The 17,287-nt window shown below is 60.3% G+C and overlaps 4 protein-coding genes across 4 annotated transcripts; 3 read left to right on the plus strand and 1 right to left on the minus strand.

The window, feature by feature from the left end:
* Nucleotides 1–126: 126 nt before the first annotated feature.
* Nucleotides 127–2,481, minus strand: PLICBS_003142 (actin-like protein arp8; the record flags this gene model as incomplete). The annotated part of the gene is made up of 2 exons (XM_065600158.1): nt 127–2,239; nt 2,300–2,481. 2 exons carry the CDS (start codon nt 2,479–2,481, stop codon nt 127–129), a joined length of 2,295 nt encoding a protein of 764 aa, XP_065456230.1.
* Nucleotides 2,482–3,644: 1,163 nt separating this feature from the next.
* On the plus strand, nt 3,645–5,200 carry PLICBS_003143 (uncharacterized protein; the record flags this gene model as incomplete). Its single annotated transcript, XM_018322875.2, has 5 exons — nt 3,645–3,932; nt 4,006–4,082; nt 4,150–4,179; nt 4,246–4,722; nt 4,792–5,200. 5 exons carry the CDS (start codon nt 3,645–3,647, stop codon nt 5,198–5,200), a joined length of 1,281 nt encoding a protein of 426 aa, XP_018178105.2.
* Nucleotides 5,201–6,307: 1,107 nt separating this feature from the next.
* PLICBS_003144 (uncharacterized protein) lies at nt 6,308–6,664 on the plus strand (the record flags this gene model as incomplete). Its single annotated transcript, XM_065600159.1, has 1 exon — nt 6,308–6,664. One exon carries the CDS (start codon nt 6,308–6,310, stop codon nt 6,662–6,664), a length of 357 nt encoding a protein of 118 aa, XP_065456231.1.
* A 9,707-nt stretch (nt 6,665–16,371) lies between these two features.
* Nucleotides 16,372–17,287, plus strand: PLICBS_003145 (uncharacterized protein; the record flags this gene model as incomplete). Its single annotated transcript, XM_018322876.2, has 2 exons — nt 16,372–16,917; nt 16,970–17,287. The coding sequence occupies 2 exons, from the start codon at nt 16,372–16,374 to the stop codon at nt 17,285–17,287; spliced, it is 864 nt and encodes a 287-aa protein (XP_018178106.2).

Here is a 17,287-nt window from a genome sequence, read left to right on the forward strand (position 1 = left end):
TCCATGTGTGCACGACAGTGGCTCTACTTCGAACATGCCTCGTGTGATAACCCTTTTTCCATTGCGCCTGTAGCCCCCCATAAACTCCCCGTAATCATAAGCCTCCGTCTGTCAGTTTCTGCGGCTCTACCAAGCCCAGAGCACCTTGTGGTGCAGGGTTCTCGCGCCCAGCCGCTCGTACTCAAACGGCGAGATCCACGAGTCGTTTGTTGAGAGCTTTGCGAAAACGCTCGCTCCTTTCCACGATACCACCTGCTCGTCCATGTCCCTGGCGCTCCGGCTCACCAGGATTCTGTCGATCAGGTCGGGCCTTCGGGCCTTGAGCTTCTCCTCCAGCACCACGGTGAATTGGGGAACCTTGGATCCTCCGCCAATCACCATGATGCTGCCGAGGAAGTCCCGCAGCTTCTTGTCGTCGCCCTTAGCGGCGTTTTGAATGCTGGTCAGGATCGCAATGTCCAGCGGCGCCACGGGAAGGACAGAGTCGCGCTCTACAGCGACGGAGGTGGGGCTGCGCTCTTGCGAGTCGACAAATATGCCCGGCGGAGCCTGGGACTGCGATGGGACGGGCGTCCCGGCAGCCCGCGTTCCGCTGGGAGCCGGGCTCTCGCCATTGACTCCATCCCTGCCAGCTCCAAAGACAAACGTTGGGGGAACAGGCGTACTGCTGCCCTCCGGTGCCGGTGAACCAGCGTGCGACTCCGCCGGGGTTGCGGTGGCGCCGTCCCCTTTGCCGAGGAAGTTGAACTGAGGCCTTTCCTTACTAGGCGTCGATACGTCCTGTTGCGACTGCGAGGGCCCATTAATGGCGGTTGGCGTGAGTGACGGCTTGACAAGCGCCAAGATGGCCAACTGGGCCGCAGGGGTCGGATCGTCCGGAATGTCCACATCGTAGGCATTGTAGGAGCGCTCGACCAGCTTCCGTCGGCCCCTCAGCTTCGTGCTGTTGTCGAATATGGAGGGCTCAAAGACACCCATAGGGGCGAGAATGACTTCGTCGTAGGTCTTGAAGGCGAATTTGCGGGTAGGCTGGTTTGGAGCTCGGACGTGGAACTGGAAGAGCTGAACCGATATGTCTGCCTGCGACATGGTGCAGTGCTTTATCTTGAGCTCCTCGGCGAGCAGGAAGTCGTAGCGGCGCTGCAGGTTGATCTCCTGATACGGGAAGTTGTCGAAGAGCAACATTTTGACAAAGGTTTCGGTCATATCGTAACCTCCGTACTTGAGGTTGATCCTCGAGTCCTCCAGGATGAGGCCGTCTTCCACGCAGGTCACCGACGTCTTTTGCGCTCCGACATCAACGACGCAGGCCTGGGTGTAGCCAGCGCCAAAGGTGGCAGCCAGACTCTCCTGGACAAAACAGACGCGGTTGAACTCGAACCAGGTCATGCAGGACCGCAATACCTGCTCGACATAGCGCTTGTCATAGAGATCCGGGATGACGAAAACGCAGCTGTACTGCTGCCACTCGCTGTTGGTCTTCAGGCCGAGCTCCTGGCGAAGTGCCTTGTCCAACAGCGTCTCGAAGTCGTCGTACAGATGCTCCTGGCTCGTGTAGTCGTCCTCGTTCCACCACCCTTGGCGTATCGGCCACCACAGCTTGAACTTGGGGTCCGAGTCGTCGGGAACCCGGAGAGCTTCGTTTCCGATGAAACAAGAGGCGAGGGAGTCGGGGTCCTCGAGCGTCTTGACGTCGGTCCACTCAATCTCGAGGGGGTCGTTGTGCTTCTCGATGACTTCGGCTTCGGTGCGGCGATTAAAGGTCTGGACCAACTCCTTGGAGTTTGGGAGCACCTTGCGCTTGTTGGCCCGCATTTCGACCTTGAGTTCGCTGCACATCTTCTGGTACTTTTTGGACCACTCCTCGCCATACTGCTGGTCGGCGGTCTTGGCTTCGAACTGTCGGCGGGGCAGCGCTTCGTACATCTCGGACTCGGTCTGGGGGAATTTCGTGGCGAGGGTCGTCGGGATCGTCTTGGGCAGGGCGTCGCTCGCGAAGCCGATGCGGAGGTTCTGGCTGCCGGGGTGGATGACGATGATGCGGGACGGGTCGACGCCGCCGGACGGGGTCGCGGCGCCGTCTTCCTCGGCGAGGTCGGGAACGGGCAGGGGCAGCTCGCCATTAGCGGGCTTCGACAGGATCCGATCGCGGTCTCTCGCGTTCTGGACGAGGCGGTCGCGTGTGGCGTCGTTTTGGAGGCGGAGGGCGAGGATCTGGTCATCGCGCTTCATGTAATCTCTGTTGGGCACGTCAGCAGCTGCGCATTGTCGCAGTCCCGGTGAGTGCAGGGCAACTTACGTATAGTAGTTCTTCTGGTTGATCGGCGTGACATCCGGCCATGTCGTGAGCTTCATGCCATTGTCAGTCCTCTCAAGCCCTGGTGAGGTGGGAGTGTCAGCGCAATGCGGCTCGGAGCCCGCAGGAGAGCGAGGTGGGCTACCTTCACGGAGGAGGACCCTCTCTGACACCTTGCCGACCATTGTGAGATGTCTGGTGCTGCGGTTCGGCGCAGCTAGCAGATAATTGATGCCCGCGCAAGGGTGATGGACATGCGCTGGTGAGCGAGGATCGGGAGCTGGTGTTGTTGGCTTCCAGGTTCCCTGCAGCGTAGCACAGGGTCTCGGAGGGATTTGCCCGGTGATTTACCGGCGCCGGCGACTTGAGGTGGCGCGGGGTGTTACAGCGAGACGCAAGCCACTGCGGCACACTGCACAGCGCGGACCGCACTGGATAACGGCACGTGCAGTGCTGTTGGGCACCTCGTGCTCCATACCTAGTATTACAGCGCACCGGTGCCTCATCACAGTGGGGCCGGCCGCCATGCCAGCTGTGCCGCGCCGCGTCTTCCCACAGGTGGTTCACCTCGCTGGAATACTCCCAGTCTTGGTGTTTTGCTCCGTGCTGAGCTCAGACTTGGAATTGCCGGCCTGCGATTGACGTGTGATACGGGTAAATACTTGGCCAGTATAGCTCACACAGAGTTTACGGTACAGGCTCAATGCATCTACTGCCAACATGTAAACCCGTATCTTGTCACCGCCAGTGGCCGGGATGAGTGTGCCCGTGTGAGACTCAACGAACCGAGACAGGCTGAACCAGACGGCACAGCCAACAGGCATTCGTGCCCGCAGGCAGAGAATGCGTCCTCCTCGCATTAAATATCTGCCTGATTGCATCGGATCCTTCGTCAACACTGCAGCTTGTGGCCTTGGAAGCTGATTCTCATCGCGACCCGGCGCGACACTACGACCTCATCCACGCATCTCCTACTGTCACATAGCGCCCAGAGAAACACACAAGTCGGCACGAAACGCTCATGTAGGCAGGATCAGCGACCAGAATTGTGCAGCAAATCTTGGCACCGCCCGCCTTCCTTCCTTTGAGCCAACCCAGCGCATGGCACCGCTCAGCTAACAAGCCGTCCCGCGCGCCATTGACAGATCGGGACAAAAGCGGCTGGTCCCTGCTCCGTGGGCTGCAACCTCGGCCGCGCAGAAGTGAGGGGAACCACCAGAAAAAAGGGCATCGTGACTGAATCGCCGAGTGCCTTTTCCGTGGTCATCAAGCTCTGTTCGTCGACTTATTTCGTGTGCTCCTCCTGCGGTGTGTGTTCTGTTCTGGGTCTGGTCTGCGCTGTGTCACCATGTCGTCCAACATGACGACACAGGCGGCCGTCAACAACCGCTACGACAGCCCTGTGTACCAGGTCTCATGGTCGATGGCCCTGGCCCTCACCTTGGTCGCCTACGCAACGGCCTGCTCGTTTCTGCGCTTCCGCCGCTTCAAGGACGTGCATGCGCGCTTCAAGTACCCGGATCGCGAGTCGTTCTCGCGCATGACAAACGAAGACGCTCAGGCCATCGTTCATACCATGAGCTCGTGGGAGTGTCCGCTCTTCTTCGACCTCGGTCTGCGATACGCCCTCTTCAAGGTGAGGATGAGGATGATTTCGGCACCTCACACATCGTTGGTTGGTTTTGTGTCACGTCTGACAGCGTCAAAAGACATATGCCGTCGATAGTATCGCTGGTCTTTTGGTGGCCGTAAGCGATCTAGCTCGACCCGACCAGGCCCCAAAGAGGTGAGATTATTCGGCACTTGCGCAGCAGCACAGATCTACCGAGCAGGAAGGTTAACGAAGCCTTCAGATACGAAGATACCGAGATCATCTTTGTCGCGTAAGTGACAGTCGCCTCGCACGCAGTCGTACGTACGCGCAAAACTTACTGAAACACGCATCCCAGCTTCGCGCAGTTCCATCCCAACTCCCCACTGCTGCACCAGGCCGTCGCGCGCATGAACTACCTCCACGCGCCGTACATCAAGTCCGGCAGGATCACCAACGAGGACCTCGTCTACGTGCTCTACACGGCCATGGTCGAGCCCATCAGGTTCTTCCGGCTGTTCGAGTGGCGCGCCATGTCCGAGATGGAGGAGGCCGCGCAGTGCACGCTGTGGAAGTACGTCGGCGACATGATGGAGATTGACTACGCCGCGGTGCTGGGCAAGGACCGCTGGGCCGACGCCCTCGAGTTCCGGGACGACGTCACGCGGTGGGCTTGCAAGTACGAGGAGGTGCATGTGCGGCCCAGCCCCGAGGTAGAGCGCCTGGGCGAGGTGCTCATCGACTTGCTGCTGTCCGCGTATCCCCAGATGGCCCGGCCGCTCGGCTACCAGCTCGTGTTGGTCCTTTTGGGGGAGAAGCTGCGATACGCCTTCAGGTTTGTCGTTCTCCAGAATCCGCAAGCTCATGAGAACGGGCGTGTTCCTTAGCTGACGCCAAACCACAGGCTTCCTGAACCTGGCGTCGCCGTCACGGCATTCGCCTACTCCCTGCTGCTCCTGCGCAAGCTCTTCCTACGGTTCCTCGCGCTGCCGCGGCGCAATCCCATAAATTACCTGTCCAACTCCCCCGACCCCAAGACGGGTCGGATGGCGCACACCCGCTACCTCAAGGAGCCCTGGTACACGCCCGCCACCTGGTCGGCTCGCTGGGGCCCCGTGGCGCTGGCGACGAGGGCGTACGGCGGCATCGTGCCCGGCGACAAGCCCGAGATGAAGCCCGAAGGCTTCCTCTGGGCAGACTTGGGGCCGCTGAGCAAGATGGGCAAAGGCGCCGACGAGGCGGCCGAGCTGGGACAGCGCGTGAGCAGGGTCGCAGAGCGAAAATGCCCCTTTTCCATGTCTGCCAAGGCGTGAGTTGGAAGGAGCTTGGATAGACACGTTCAGCCGAGCGTTTGGCAGCGGTAAAACGGCTGCGCTTTGTGTGTCTGCAGTTTGTCCATGCATGCATGCATGCACGTTTAAGGTTCTCGTATTTTCCGTCATGTAGCGAAGTAGCGAAGCGCCGGAGAATATGTTCCAGGACAGAGGCAAATAAGGTTCGCGAACCTCATTGAACAGACCAGCATCAGTCGTTATTTTCAGCGCAACCAGCCGCCGAGAGGATGCTGTCGCCGACGTGTCCACTGCCGAGAGCGCTGGGCTGGCCGCAGGGTAGCAAAAGCTGGTGAGGTGTCTTTGACTGCACTACCAAGGCTGAGCCGCCTCGCCGCAGTCAGCTGACGTAGCCAGGCCAATGACGTTGCCGCCGCCTCCCTCTGTAGTCTTGCTGGCTGAGGCATGCCAACCTCCTCCCTTTGCTCAGCCTTCTTGACACTCTGTCACATCGCCCAAGGCACATAATCGTATCGCAAGAGCTCCAAAAGCTTATCAGGCATCTTCATTTCAGACGCCGAATCCGTCATCCGTCATTGGGCATCTCGTGCCGTCGTGTCCGGTACTGGCCTTCACGTGGAGCGTCCGTACTGTACGAGTCCGATCCTCGATCCCTTGATATTACCTACCAACAGCGACAGGCTGTGTTGTGAGAGGAAGCAGCGGCATCGTCACACCACCACACAGTCGCACAACATGCCTCCCATCCCAGTTTATAGCTCCAGTCCTATCAATGCCTCCAAGGCATCAGGAGTCACCCCCCACACGAAGCCACCGGCGGACAACGACCCAATTCAGCAGACGCCGGGTCCAGAGGCCCGTCAGACACCCGGTGGGCAGCAGTCGTATCCTCCAGCTCAGCCGGGGGCGGTCCCATCTCTGCCAGTCCAGACAGGCCTCCCACAGCCTTCATCCAAGACTCAGCCCACGCCCACACTGCCAGCGGGCCAACCGCCGAGCCCACCCTTGCCCCAGCCGGGTGCCGTTCCTCTCCCACCTGGCGGGCCGAAGCCTATTCCCCCGCCGCCGAGGGCAGGAGAATCGCTGCCGTCCCCCCACGCGGCGGCTTCCGCACCTCTGCCGCCGCAGATGTCCTATCAGCCGCCTGTAGCCTCACTGCCGATCCAGGGCCGAACCTCGACGGCGGCAGCAGTGCCAGGCGCGCAAATGGGCGGTCCGTATCCGACGTCTCTCCGCGAGGGCGATGCGTCGGCGAGCTACTCGCACCCTCCTGGCTACCAGCAGGACGTTCACGCCTCCGAGTTCAGCAGCAGCCAAAGGGCAGCTCACGATGCCGCCACGTCCCGCGACGCAGGGCTGATGTCTTCGTTCGGACAGGACGACCAAGCCGGAATGTGGGACGCGGCCAAGAAATGGGCAGCCGCAGCCGGAGAGAGCCTGGCCGCCGCGGAGAACGAGGTGTGGAAGCGGATCAACAAGGACTAGGAGGCCCTCTTGTGCCGAGCCAAAGCGCATGGGAATCGTGTCGCGTTCGAGCAACGTGAGCCTGCCGCCGTTTAGGCCAACTTAAGGTTAAATCGGCGCCAAGGGCGACTGCCGAGATTCCCACTGCCGCGCGGGTGCCCAGTATGGGGTCATCCTCCTGTTCTAGCTCGTTCCATCAGCCTTCGCAGGCAAGGGATCGCCCTGTACGACTTGTTGACGGTACCGCAGTCGGGGCCACCACGGTACCTGGCAGGATACCTGGTAGGCAGCGGAGCTCGTCGTTCGATTTACAGATGACGTCCCGGAGCGGCATGTCCGAGAATCAAACATACTTTCTGATGGCTGCTGAAAGTTTCTGTCCAGATTGTGCTCGAGCGCATAACAAACGGCCGAGAAAATGTGCTCATGTCTGGTAGTGGGCTGTGTGGAGCGTCCGAAACGCTGGTGGTTGCGAGGCCAAGCGCGCATCGTGTCACCTCAGCAGAGATGCGCACGCTCGGGATGTCGGGACACCGGGGGCATAGCATACACAAACGCCTAATCGAGGCATGAACCGCGCGGAGAATGGGAATCAGATCTTCCCGAGGTTCGTGGTCATCGCACCGCATGAATTCGTCCGTTCAATGCAATGACGAGCAGCGGCCGTCCCCGAGATGGCGGAGTACCATATTGACTGTGTGGGTGAGCAACGGGCTCGATCCAGAACGCCAGCCTCGAATTGGTGTCCATCGATCACCGTTGAGGGCCTTCGAGACGTCGGCCACGCGCGCAGTGTGGGATGTCCGGTGACTCCCCCTCCCTCTCCCTCCCAGAGGCATTTCATTTCCACTCTTCGAGAGCGCGCGCCAGTCAGCCAAGCGCTGCAGACTCAGACGTGCGGCCATGAGCTCGTGCTTCCCGAACCCGCCCTCGACAGAGGTCACCGAGCCCGCCTGTGGGGAAGATTGCGGACGGACAATTTCATGGCGCCATGCTGCGCCGACGTGGCTCAGCTGCAGGGAAGCGAGAATCTCGGCCTGTCCTCGCGCAGCAGACGTACAACTACGAAGTAAATGCACTTTGTTCCTGATCACACTCCGCTCTCTGCTGACAAGCAAGGGCCAGCGCCAGCGGAAGGCTAGTGAGAGGATGATGGTGCTCGCAAACCGTGGCGCCGGCCCTTCCGATTCCCGCGTCGTGACGTATCCGGAGTTGTAACCATGGCCAGCAGCCGAATGGAGGCGCGGTCGACCTGACCAGTCTTGTCTGGCTGGTGCTTCCCCCGTGGAGCCGCATGCTGCGTGCGACAGATCTGAGACACCTGAGGGCGCCAAAAGACCCTGGGCCTGGGCGAAAACAGACACCCCACCTCAGCCGACACACCCAAAACCACTTATTGGCATACATGGGACCAAGGGTTCACAGGGCCTGCCGGGCGCTGTTTCATTCGCTATCCCAGCTTCTCACAGCTGCGTGGATTTGCTGTTGTTGTCGGCCGGCTTGTATATACCCACTCGATCCCGTCGTGGACCAGACAAGCGGCACAGTAAGTACTTCGTAAGGGCTTGAAGGTATACGAATGAACCGGGTTGAAGAGCCAACGGGGATAATAGTGTCCGGTTATGAAGGCTCCAGAGGGTTGCGAAGGGCGAAAGGGCCGAATTCCAAGCCGTCTTGGCTTGCAGCTTGCAGGGCAACGTCAAACGCGTTCCAAGATGACGGCCCCGGCCAAGGAGACTCCCGTGTGTCTGTCTCTGCTGGCACCGTCTTTGACCCAATCGACGCTCCTTCGTGACGTTAGCAGTAACCAACCCCGCTTGTGGATTTTGGGATGCGAGTTGGCCCCAACTCACTGCTTGTATCGCCAACCTCCCGCTGGGCACAGCTCCAGTTGCGCAGCATCTGCAGAGACAAGAAGCAGGATGGATAATCAATCAGCCGGCATCTCCCCTCCTGTTGCATCAGTGGACTCTGCCGTGGCTTATTAGACGGAAGACCCTTCTGGCCCACTGTCGCAACGTTGCCCAAACCCCTTTGCTGTAGGGGGGCAGGTAGGTGCAGTGTAGTCTCGGGCCGTTCACCCCCTGTGCCCTTTTGCTTCATTCCCTTTCCAACGCTGCCAAAGCATGACTTCGTCCGGTCAGGAACTCAGCGCCACAGCTTGCGGCTTGTAGCGCTGGGCATTGCGCGCGGGCGCGATCGCGCGCTCCACTTCCAGGGTCCAAGGTGCAGTGGCTGGATTGTGAACGTGCCTTTCCCTCCAGGCTAGGAAGCGTCAAGGTTCCTTGGCACAGCCCGGCGTGGAAGTCCGCTCAGCTTTGACCTCGACTTGATTGATGAGCTCGACGCCCTCTATGGTGCATGTGGCGGCTGGATCGTACGCAAAAGGCCAAAGTCACAATTGATTGTCACCGGCAGCTCCCAGATCCTGCAACTCCAATCGCACCTGCAGCGCTCTTGTCTTTATGGGTCTGCAGCCTGGGCGGCGCAGGGGGGTGGAAACAGATCCTGGCTGGAGAATGTGCTGCCTGGTTGCGCCCTTTTTCTGTGCGACACGAGTTTGTCGCTGTGGTTCTCAGTTGCCAACCATCTTCTGCCGGTATACACGCAGTGAATCGTGGCCCTGTGCCCCAAGCACTACGGTTTTCTATCGAGTCTTGCGAGTGCCGCGTCGCCATTCCCGCAGTGCGTCGGTGCTCCCGGTGACATGCATCCCTGCACCCTGGTCGGCGGCCGGCATTTGTTCTAAGTTTGTTGACTCGTTCGCTCCCTTCTCGGATGCATCTCTCCAATTAAGGACAGCGTCGATGAGCCGGATGTGACCAGACTGAGTGGGTTACTCCTTGCTCGCTTTTCGGCAGGCAGGGCGTCCGATGTGTCCCTGGTCGCCGGAGTCAGATAAGCCCGAGGGCAATTATCGCCTGTTGCGCCTGGCCCGTCGCAAGGGAACGATGAACTGCTTGCCGATTGTATGCGCGAGGGCGAACGCGACCACATTATCGGGACTGGCGCAGAGAAGGGTCCACTTCGAACATAGCGTTACAGTGACGACTGCCGGAGTGTTTGTGGGGGAGGCGCAGCTCGCGCTCACCTCACTACGGGTGATGTTGCCGGGGACTCTTCTATGCGACCATGTATGACTGCTATTCTCGGGTCGCTGAAACGCCCGATTGTGGTGTCCTGACATACTGAAAGAGCAGAAATGATCCCAAGTTGATTTGGATGGACCTGGTCCCTTGACTCAGGTGGTAATTATGCGCCTTACGACGCGCCACGGAGTGCAGGATCATGGAATCAAGGGGCCAACCCGGTGTCATGAGAGAAGGCTCAGGGGTCGTGGATTCGCTTTCGCAGGGAGCGGCTGGCCTGCGCTGGCACATTGCCAGGCTCGTCATATCGCGATTATACTTTGCTCGTGCAGCTCCCGCGGTGGCCCTGATGATGTTTGGCCACCCAGGCTCATCCATGTTGGCTGGCCCCGGCGGCGCAGTGTGTAGTCTGGCCAGATGGGTGTGGCTGCGAGCGAGGGCCTTGACGGCCTGTTATTCCGATTGCACATCCCCGGCAAATGGCGTATCCAGGAGGCTCGCCTTCATGCAGCTGGCCGTGCCTTCTACCTGTACGGCCCGAAGCGTGCCAATAGTCGGTTCAGGGGAGCGTGAGGGCCTTTTGTCAGCATTGCTAGGGGCAGATCCCGCGGTCAACGTTCCATTCATGTTGTCATTGGAGGGAAATATCAAAGGCCATCTCCATAGGAGTATTGAAAGGGTTTGCGGTGCAGACCTGGTTGCGGCCATCGATAGTGGGCTCACTGACGAAGGTACGTCGGGTTGCTTCGAATAGAGTTGCCTTGGGAGACGCCTCGGCATCAACTAGGCTACGCTATACCGTCCCAGCGATGCGGCGAGAGACTGGGAAGAGTCAGCGCAGAGAGTACTGCAGTACGGTACAGCCTTGGTCATGAATCTCGTGGCCAATTAATTTGCATTCATGAGATCCAAGTCGCGATTGGCGAGGTAGACGGTCCAAGGTCTTGGGCTTTTGGGAGCCTACGACGGGCGTCCGGCCGAGACGTTGAGCCCCATAACACCGAGGTGCTGCCGGGTTCCACTTCTGGAAACCTCATTCGATCCGGGTGGAAGGCTCAGTGGCGTTTCGAGCGCGTTTGGTCCCAGGTGCTCGTCCATGGTGCTCCCGGCACCTTGGGCCGTCCACCCTCTCCGGGATTAACGAGCGTGGCAAGGATTCAGAGTGCGTTTGATGAAAATTACAAGAGGCCAGCCCGGACACCGGCGCCACCGGATACACCGCGTTGCGCATGTTGGAGTCATTATCGTCGTGGCAGGCGGAGGGGGGGTCGGCGGGTTCAAGAGCGGAGCAGCGCCGATTCCGAGCGCGGCAGTTCGCCCTATGCCGGCATTCGCCTCAACTTGGCTGGCAAAAGAATGGGGCCATCGTGAGGCCCGGGTGACAGGGGCCTACCGTGGACACCATGCTCCGCATCGCCGCAACACTTCGCAGAGTACGGTACTTCGAATGTTGGCCATGAAGGCTCACGTAGTTTGTGTACGCAGTACGAGGTACGTCAGCCGCGCGGTGGTTGTACGCCATCGACCCCGGCCCAGGCATGTGGTGATGGAGCAGAAGCGTGCTGTGATACCTTGGCGATCCTGGGAAGACCAGCGCGGCGACACCGTCAGATGACTCGCCGTCAAGCGGACCGGTCGTTGGAGCGCAACCGTGTCTGTAATTCACCAACAGGCGCAGGCGGCCTTTTCGCGGTGGTGGCCCTCATGGCACGCGACCTTGTCGAAAGGAAGGTTCCATGCCCCATCTCCAGACGTCACGGGGCCGAATCGGGAAATCCCCTCTGCCCGTTTCGACGATGGGCGGCGACTGTTTCGAATTTCGAACACAATCCGGAGCGGGTGGATATTCGATCGACGACTGGGTCTCGCAGGGGCTTTGAGGAATTCGTGCCTGAGGAATGGAGCACAGCAGACGGGAGCGCCGTGCCTGCAAGGCGCGCCCAGCGGTTGCGCGGAGTGACGACCACCTCACCCCATTACAGTGGATGCCGTCTTGAAATGGGCCTGCGGCGCGGGCAAGTCGAGTGTGGTAGTATGTCGCTGGGTGGAGGATAAGGTTGGATGGCGGTGCAGAGATCCACTGTGTGGCGGGAACCTCCACCGCAGCTGCAGGTGATGCGGACGATGGGTGAGGGCAGTCCCGGTGAGTCGTTATAGCTTAATTAAGGTCGATGGGTAGGTAAGGTATCGAGGCGAGGCCGGATGCCATCTGCGTCTGCGGGAAGACAGCTGAGTGGCGATGAGGAGGGGAGGTGGGCTGCGCCTGGGCGTGCAGCCGTGGGCGCCTGCCCATGTAGTTGATTCCTTGGTACCTTGGGTAGGCGCGGATCCAGCTGCCTCCGCTGCCCAGATCAGTCATGAATGTCCCTCTGCCGCTGCTCCAATGTCCCACCACGGGCTCACACCTCATCCACGCCTCGCTGCCCCTCTGCCGACGAGTGCCGGGGCGTGCAGCGCACCCAGCGAGGCCTGGTGCCCTGCTGCCCTGCTGCCCTGGACAGCCCGCCGTTGAAAGCCCACCGCCACAGGGCCCTTGGGCCGAGTGGAGGCGCGGGGGCCGGCTCTCGGGGGCTCGGGCGAGTTGACGACGACGGCGGGACGCCTGGGCTGCCTCGCGGGATCTCACGGGTTCAAGGTCCCATCGTGGGCGTGGCGGCGGGCCTTGTGCGAAGCAGTACGCGTACCTACAGGTGGCACAGCGTGTGGGAGCCGACGGCAGTGGCGCGCGCGCGCGCGGCAGACAACGCAAAGGATGAGAGGCCGTTCACAGCCCGTGTTGTGGAGTTTGAGGGTTGAGTAAGGTCTGACAGGACCCGATCTGGCGCCATCTGGCCATCTGGCCCAGCCCTGGAGGAGCCCTGGAGGAGCCCTGGAGGCGCCCTGGAGGCGCCCTGGAGGAGCCCTGGAGGCGCCCTGGAGCCTCGCTGGCGGCCGTGTGGCACCTGCCTTTGAGATGTGGCTCCCGCCCTGTCCCGAAGGTGTCGTTCCATGAAGGTGTGGCTCCGCCCTCCCCCCTGTTAATCGGCGCGGTAAGGCAGGTACCTGCCAAGGTACCTGAAGGTACTTTGTGTTCTCGTCGCTCGGGCAGAGCCGCCAGGCTGCGTGCCTTGTCTTGTTTGCGCTCAGGCTCTTCTTCATCACAGGATGCGGGCCTTGCACACTTTGCTCTCAGACGACTGATGGAACTGGCGCCAGCGCTTCCCGCTTTTCTGCGCTCAGCACCTTAGGTAATACCGAGCCAGAGAGCGGTGGCGGGCGCGCCGGCCAGGGGTCTTGGGTTTGTCAACGGCGGTGGCTTGTAAACGGCGGCGCAGAGAAATGCGCCTCACATCCCAGGTCAGGTGGCGTCCAGGCACCGGCGGCGACGGGACGCTGGAGTTCCCAATGAAGAGGACACCTTGGTACCTTGAGTACCTACTTCCAAGTTGGCATCGTACGAAAGTACCTGGACTTTGTGGTAATTCCCCGGTAATTGCCTGCTCGGGGCTTCCATCGTCGAGAGGAAGGCGCACGCCGACATTCAGCAGCCCACCCGACAGGCAGGTGCACCCGGGGCAGCAGAAACCTGTCCAGGCGCCGCCACGAGCCCAACGCGTATTCCGCCTCTGGCTCAACGACGACAAGCGGAGCTTCTCTGAGAACTTCGCTCTGAACTTTGTCTCGACTTCCCCACTCCCCGGCTTCAGCGCCACCATTTGCGCCATGAGCCCTACCCGTGGATGCCCGTGGCCGTCGAGGCGCCACATCACGCTGGCGGCGACCCGCCTCACTCGCCTCTAAGAGAGGACCTGAAACCTGGAACCATGTCGAAGCCCCGTCCTTCCCTGACTCCTTGCGACTCCGGCGTTCCAGCATCAGCGGAAGCCTCCACGACAGCGACGGCCTCGCGCTGCCCCCTCGCTTGCTGTACCGCTTCTTCACTTTCCTTGGGGTGGGTGGCGCGCGTTGTTGCTGGTACCGACCCGCGATGCCTCTTATATTGCACTGCGTGTTCTTCGAGGCGCCAGCCCGACAAGATGCGTTGCAAGGGGTCCAACCACATGGCCTCGCAACATGCTGGTGGACTTTCCCACGGCGATAAGCTGTACAGCCCCGGTACTGTACAAGACAGGCACTCCGCAAGTACAAGGACCTTCATGGATGCACAAAAATCGCGGGAGCCCCAGGGGACGAAGATGCACCCGCTTCGAGATACCCACAGGCACGCGCAACCTTGAGCCTGGCAGCCTGGGTCTGGCACTTCGCTCTCACGCACACCCCCCTCTCACGCCCCTCCTCTCGTCCGGGCCCCGGACCCTTGTCTCCTTGGACGGCCCCCCGAGTTTGACGGCCCTCACTCAGAGGACTGGTGAATCCGGCTCAGTGTGTACCGGTGTTCCGAGCCTGACCCTGCCTGCCTGATGTCGCGGCGGGCGTGGGATTCTGGATAGCCACCACCCCAAGATCCACGATTCGATGCTCGCCTGCCGAGACTTGCGGATGCCCTCCCAGGTACCTCGCCGTGCCTCGCGAGGCGGCAAAGGTACTCGTACCCCCCCGGGCGGCGAGCCCAGCGAAATCGCCCTCCCCAAACCAAGTACACGCCTTCGCCCTCGCCCTCACCCTCGCCCGCTTCGACACGCCTCGTCCGGACCGTCGTCTGTTTTGTCTTGGCTGGCGCCCTGACTCTGGTGGCCCATGTATCTGACGGACTGGTTCCGTGCACCTCCACTTGCTCGCAACAAGCCGTCGTAGGCGTCCCCGTCGTCATCCTTCTTGAAATCGGCCTTCCCGTGGATCTTGTCACCTTGCGAACTCTCCCATCTTCACTCGCGTGCCTTCACCCCAGTCGATTTCCTTGCCGAGCCCTCTTGGTGGCTTAACATTCTTTGACCTTCGTCCACTCTTTTGACCCATCGTCCCCATCGGAACAAACATCTTATATCAACCCTGTTAGAGCCGGCTCTTTTTCCCTTCTTGCCGAACCGGCCGTTCGATCATTATTCTGTCCCCAAACTACACTCCCCGTGACACACCATCAGGTCGCCGCCTCGTTCTTTTCAAGATCAACTACTCACTGTGGTATCACGATCTCTTCGCGCGTACGCACAGCTATCGTTTACATTCTTTGGTCGGACCGGATTTGGCCCTGCGTGTCTTTCTAGAAGCGCCAGCGCTCTCCACCGCCGCCTGAGACGTCCACGGAATCCCAGTCGCAGCATCTCTTGCTCACTCTCGTATGTAAGTGCATGGGACCTAAGCAGCCGATCCTCGTTTGGACTTTGCCGTGGAGACGGCCTGGTACCGCGACGTCCATGTCTGCAGGCCGCGCGGGAAGGCTCAGTGTGCAGTGGTCGCCAGTTTGCTAATGAGAAACTAGACGCGCAGTGACCCTGGCCGACAACTATTTCCTTGACTGACACAATAATCGCCAGTCGACTCTGCTATTTATTCCCTGGTTCTTGCTTGTCTGCCTTATGGACAGCAACCAGGCTGAAATGTGCGTCTCAAGCCCCCTTGTCGTGCTCCTGCCACAACCAGCTCATACCTCGTGCTTCAGGCGGCAGCAGATGCGGCCGCATTCTGTTTACTATTCCGCCTCTGAAGCGAAGCTCTACTCGCCTGAGCCCGATCAGCCGACGCCCATGTCGATGATGGACGCTGGTGGCGTCCCAACTACGGAAGCAATGATGTCCGTCAGTCCAGCTTGGCTCACCCCGCCAACATCGCAGCCCCGACAGCGCCCCGAGTCCATGTATCAGGATGGCATGTCTTGCTGTTCGGGCGATGACTGCACTGCGATGCAAAGTTGGAACTCCCTGTCTCCGCATCCAGAGCCCGAGGACGTGGGCTCGCGCCCTGTCTCGATGGGCCAAGAAGTGCTCCCTCTCGGTATTACGAGCAACGGTTGGTCGCCCCCAAAATGCTGTGTGAGCTTCCATTGACCCTGTGTTTGAAGATCACTGGACGCAAAAGACATGCGACGGGGGCCTTGACTTCCAAGGACTGGAAGTCGACGGTCCCATCGGTCAGGCGTACACCACGGATGAGGCTGTACCCATCATCGACCTGAGATACCCGAACGTAGGGCAAGATGGACAGCCGTTGAGCATCGAAGACGGCAATCATGGAGGGATGGCTGGCTCGTCCCCACCAACGTCTGCCGCTGTGTCCGACATTCAGTCGTATGACGACTTCTCGACGGCCCTCTCTGAGGCCACATCATACGGGTCCGATTACCTTTCGACGTCAAATCGCAACTCCCTTATGTCCTCCATGCAGGTGTCACCAGCACCATCACCGCACATGACCCCCGGGAGGCCCGAACAAGTCCGAGCACAAAGTCGTGGCCGAGCTTCACCCTCCCCTCGACCAAGTGCACGATCTGTCCCGTACAGCCTTGACGGGGTGAAGGGGCAAAGATGGTCGACCGGTTCGTACGCTCCTGGGAATCGACGACACTCCCCGTTCGTCTCCAGCAGCCCAGCCGAGGCATACGGCCTACCTCAACGCATGTCTTACACAGAACCTGCCCCGGGGCCTTATCCCACGCATCCAGCACCGTTGGGGAATGGTGGCTTTCCAGGAGCCTCTCGCGCGCCTTTTATGATGGGCGGGCAGCCGCTGTATCAAAGGAACAGCATGCTGTTGCCCTCTCACATGCCGCCTCAGCCTTTCCACACGGATCTACGACACTTGGAGCAGCCACCGCCTCTGCCCTCTCAAGGACTCTTCAAGATGTTGCAGAGCAATGGCGACCCCCACACCCTCCATGGGCACTACACGGACCTCTCAGAACCCCCCGACCTGTTCGCGTCGCTCCAAGAGGAGCAGATACCTCCGCCAGAAGAGGACATGCACCCTGCTGACGCAGACATGATTCCCTACGAGCAAGATCTTCGGTTCGAGGGTGACCTTTACACGCCAAGATGGGTGCGTGGCCACGGCAACAAGCGCGAGGGCTGGTGCGGCATCTGCAAGCCCGGGAGGTGGCTGGTACTCAAGAACTCGGCGTTCTGGTACGACAAATCCTTCACGCACGGTATCAGTGCGGCTACTGGAAGCCCATTCCAAGAGCCGCTCGAGACTAGACGGATGGATGGCAACCCGGACGTTTGGGAAGGCCTGTGTGGCAGCTGCAACGGATGGATCGCGCTTGTGAGCAGCAAGAAGAAAGGGACCACTTGGTTCAGGCACGCCTACAAGGTAAGCACGGCCACTTCAGATTCAGGCAAAATCCGCATACTGACATTAGCAGTGTCACGCCCATCCCAAAGTCAAGGACGTCCCAAAGCGCCGACGAGAGACTGGCCAGGGCCGAGCCATGGTGACCCAGCAGACTGCACGGTTCAAGTCAGATGCGATGCGCCCAGAAACGCCGCAGTCGAGTGGTGCACATACGCCCGGGTTCAACACGCCTACATCGATGCCAATGTCTTTTGGCTACGGACACGGACAATTTCGACCTCATGGGCAGCTTACCCCTGTTCCCACCCCTGAACCCTTGAGGGGGCCGAGCTCGAGGACGCCAGCCTCATTATCCGCCGCTGCGGCTGGACTGACGAACATGATATGA

Source organism: Purpureocillium lilacinum (genome assembly GCF_023168085.1).
Source record: "Purpureocillium lilacinum CBS 284.36 DNA, scaffold_2, whole genome shotgun sequence".
Taxonomy (NCBI): domain Eukaryota; kingdom Fungi; phylum Ascomycota; class Sordariomycetes; order Hypocreales; family Ophiocordycipitaceae; genus Purpureocillium; species Purpureocillium lilacinum.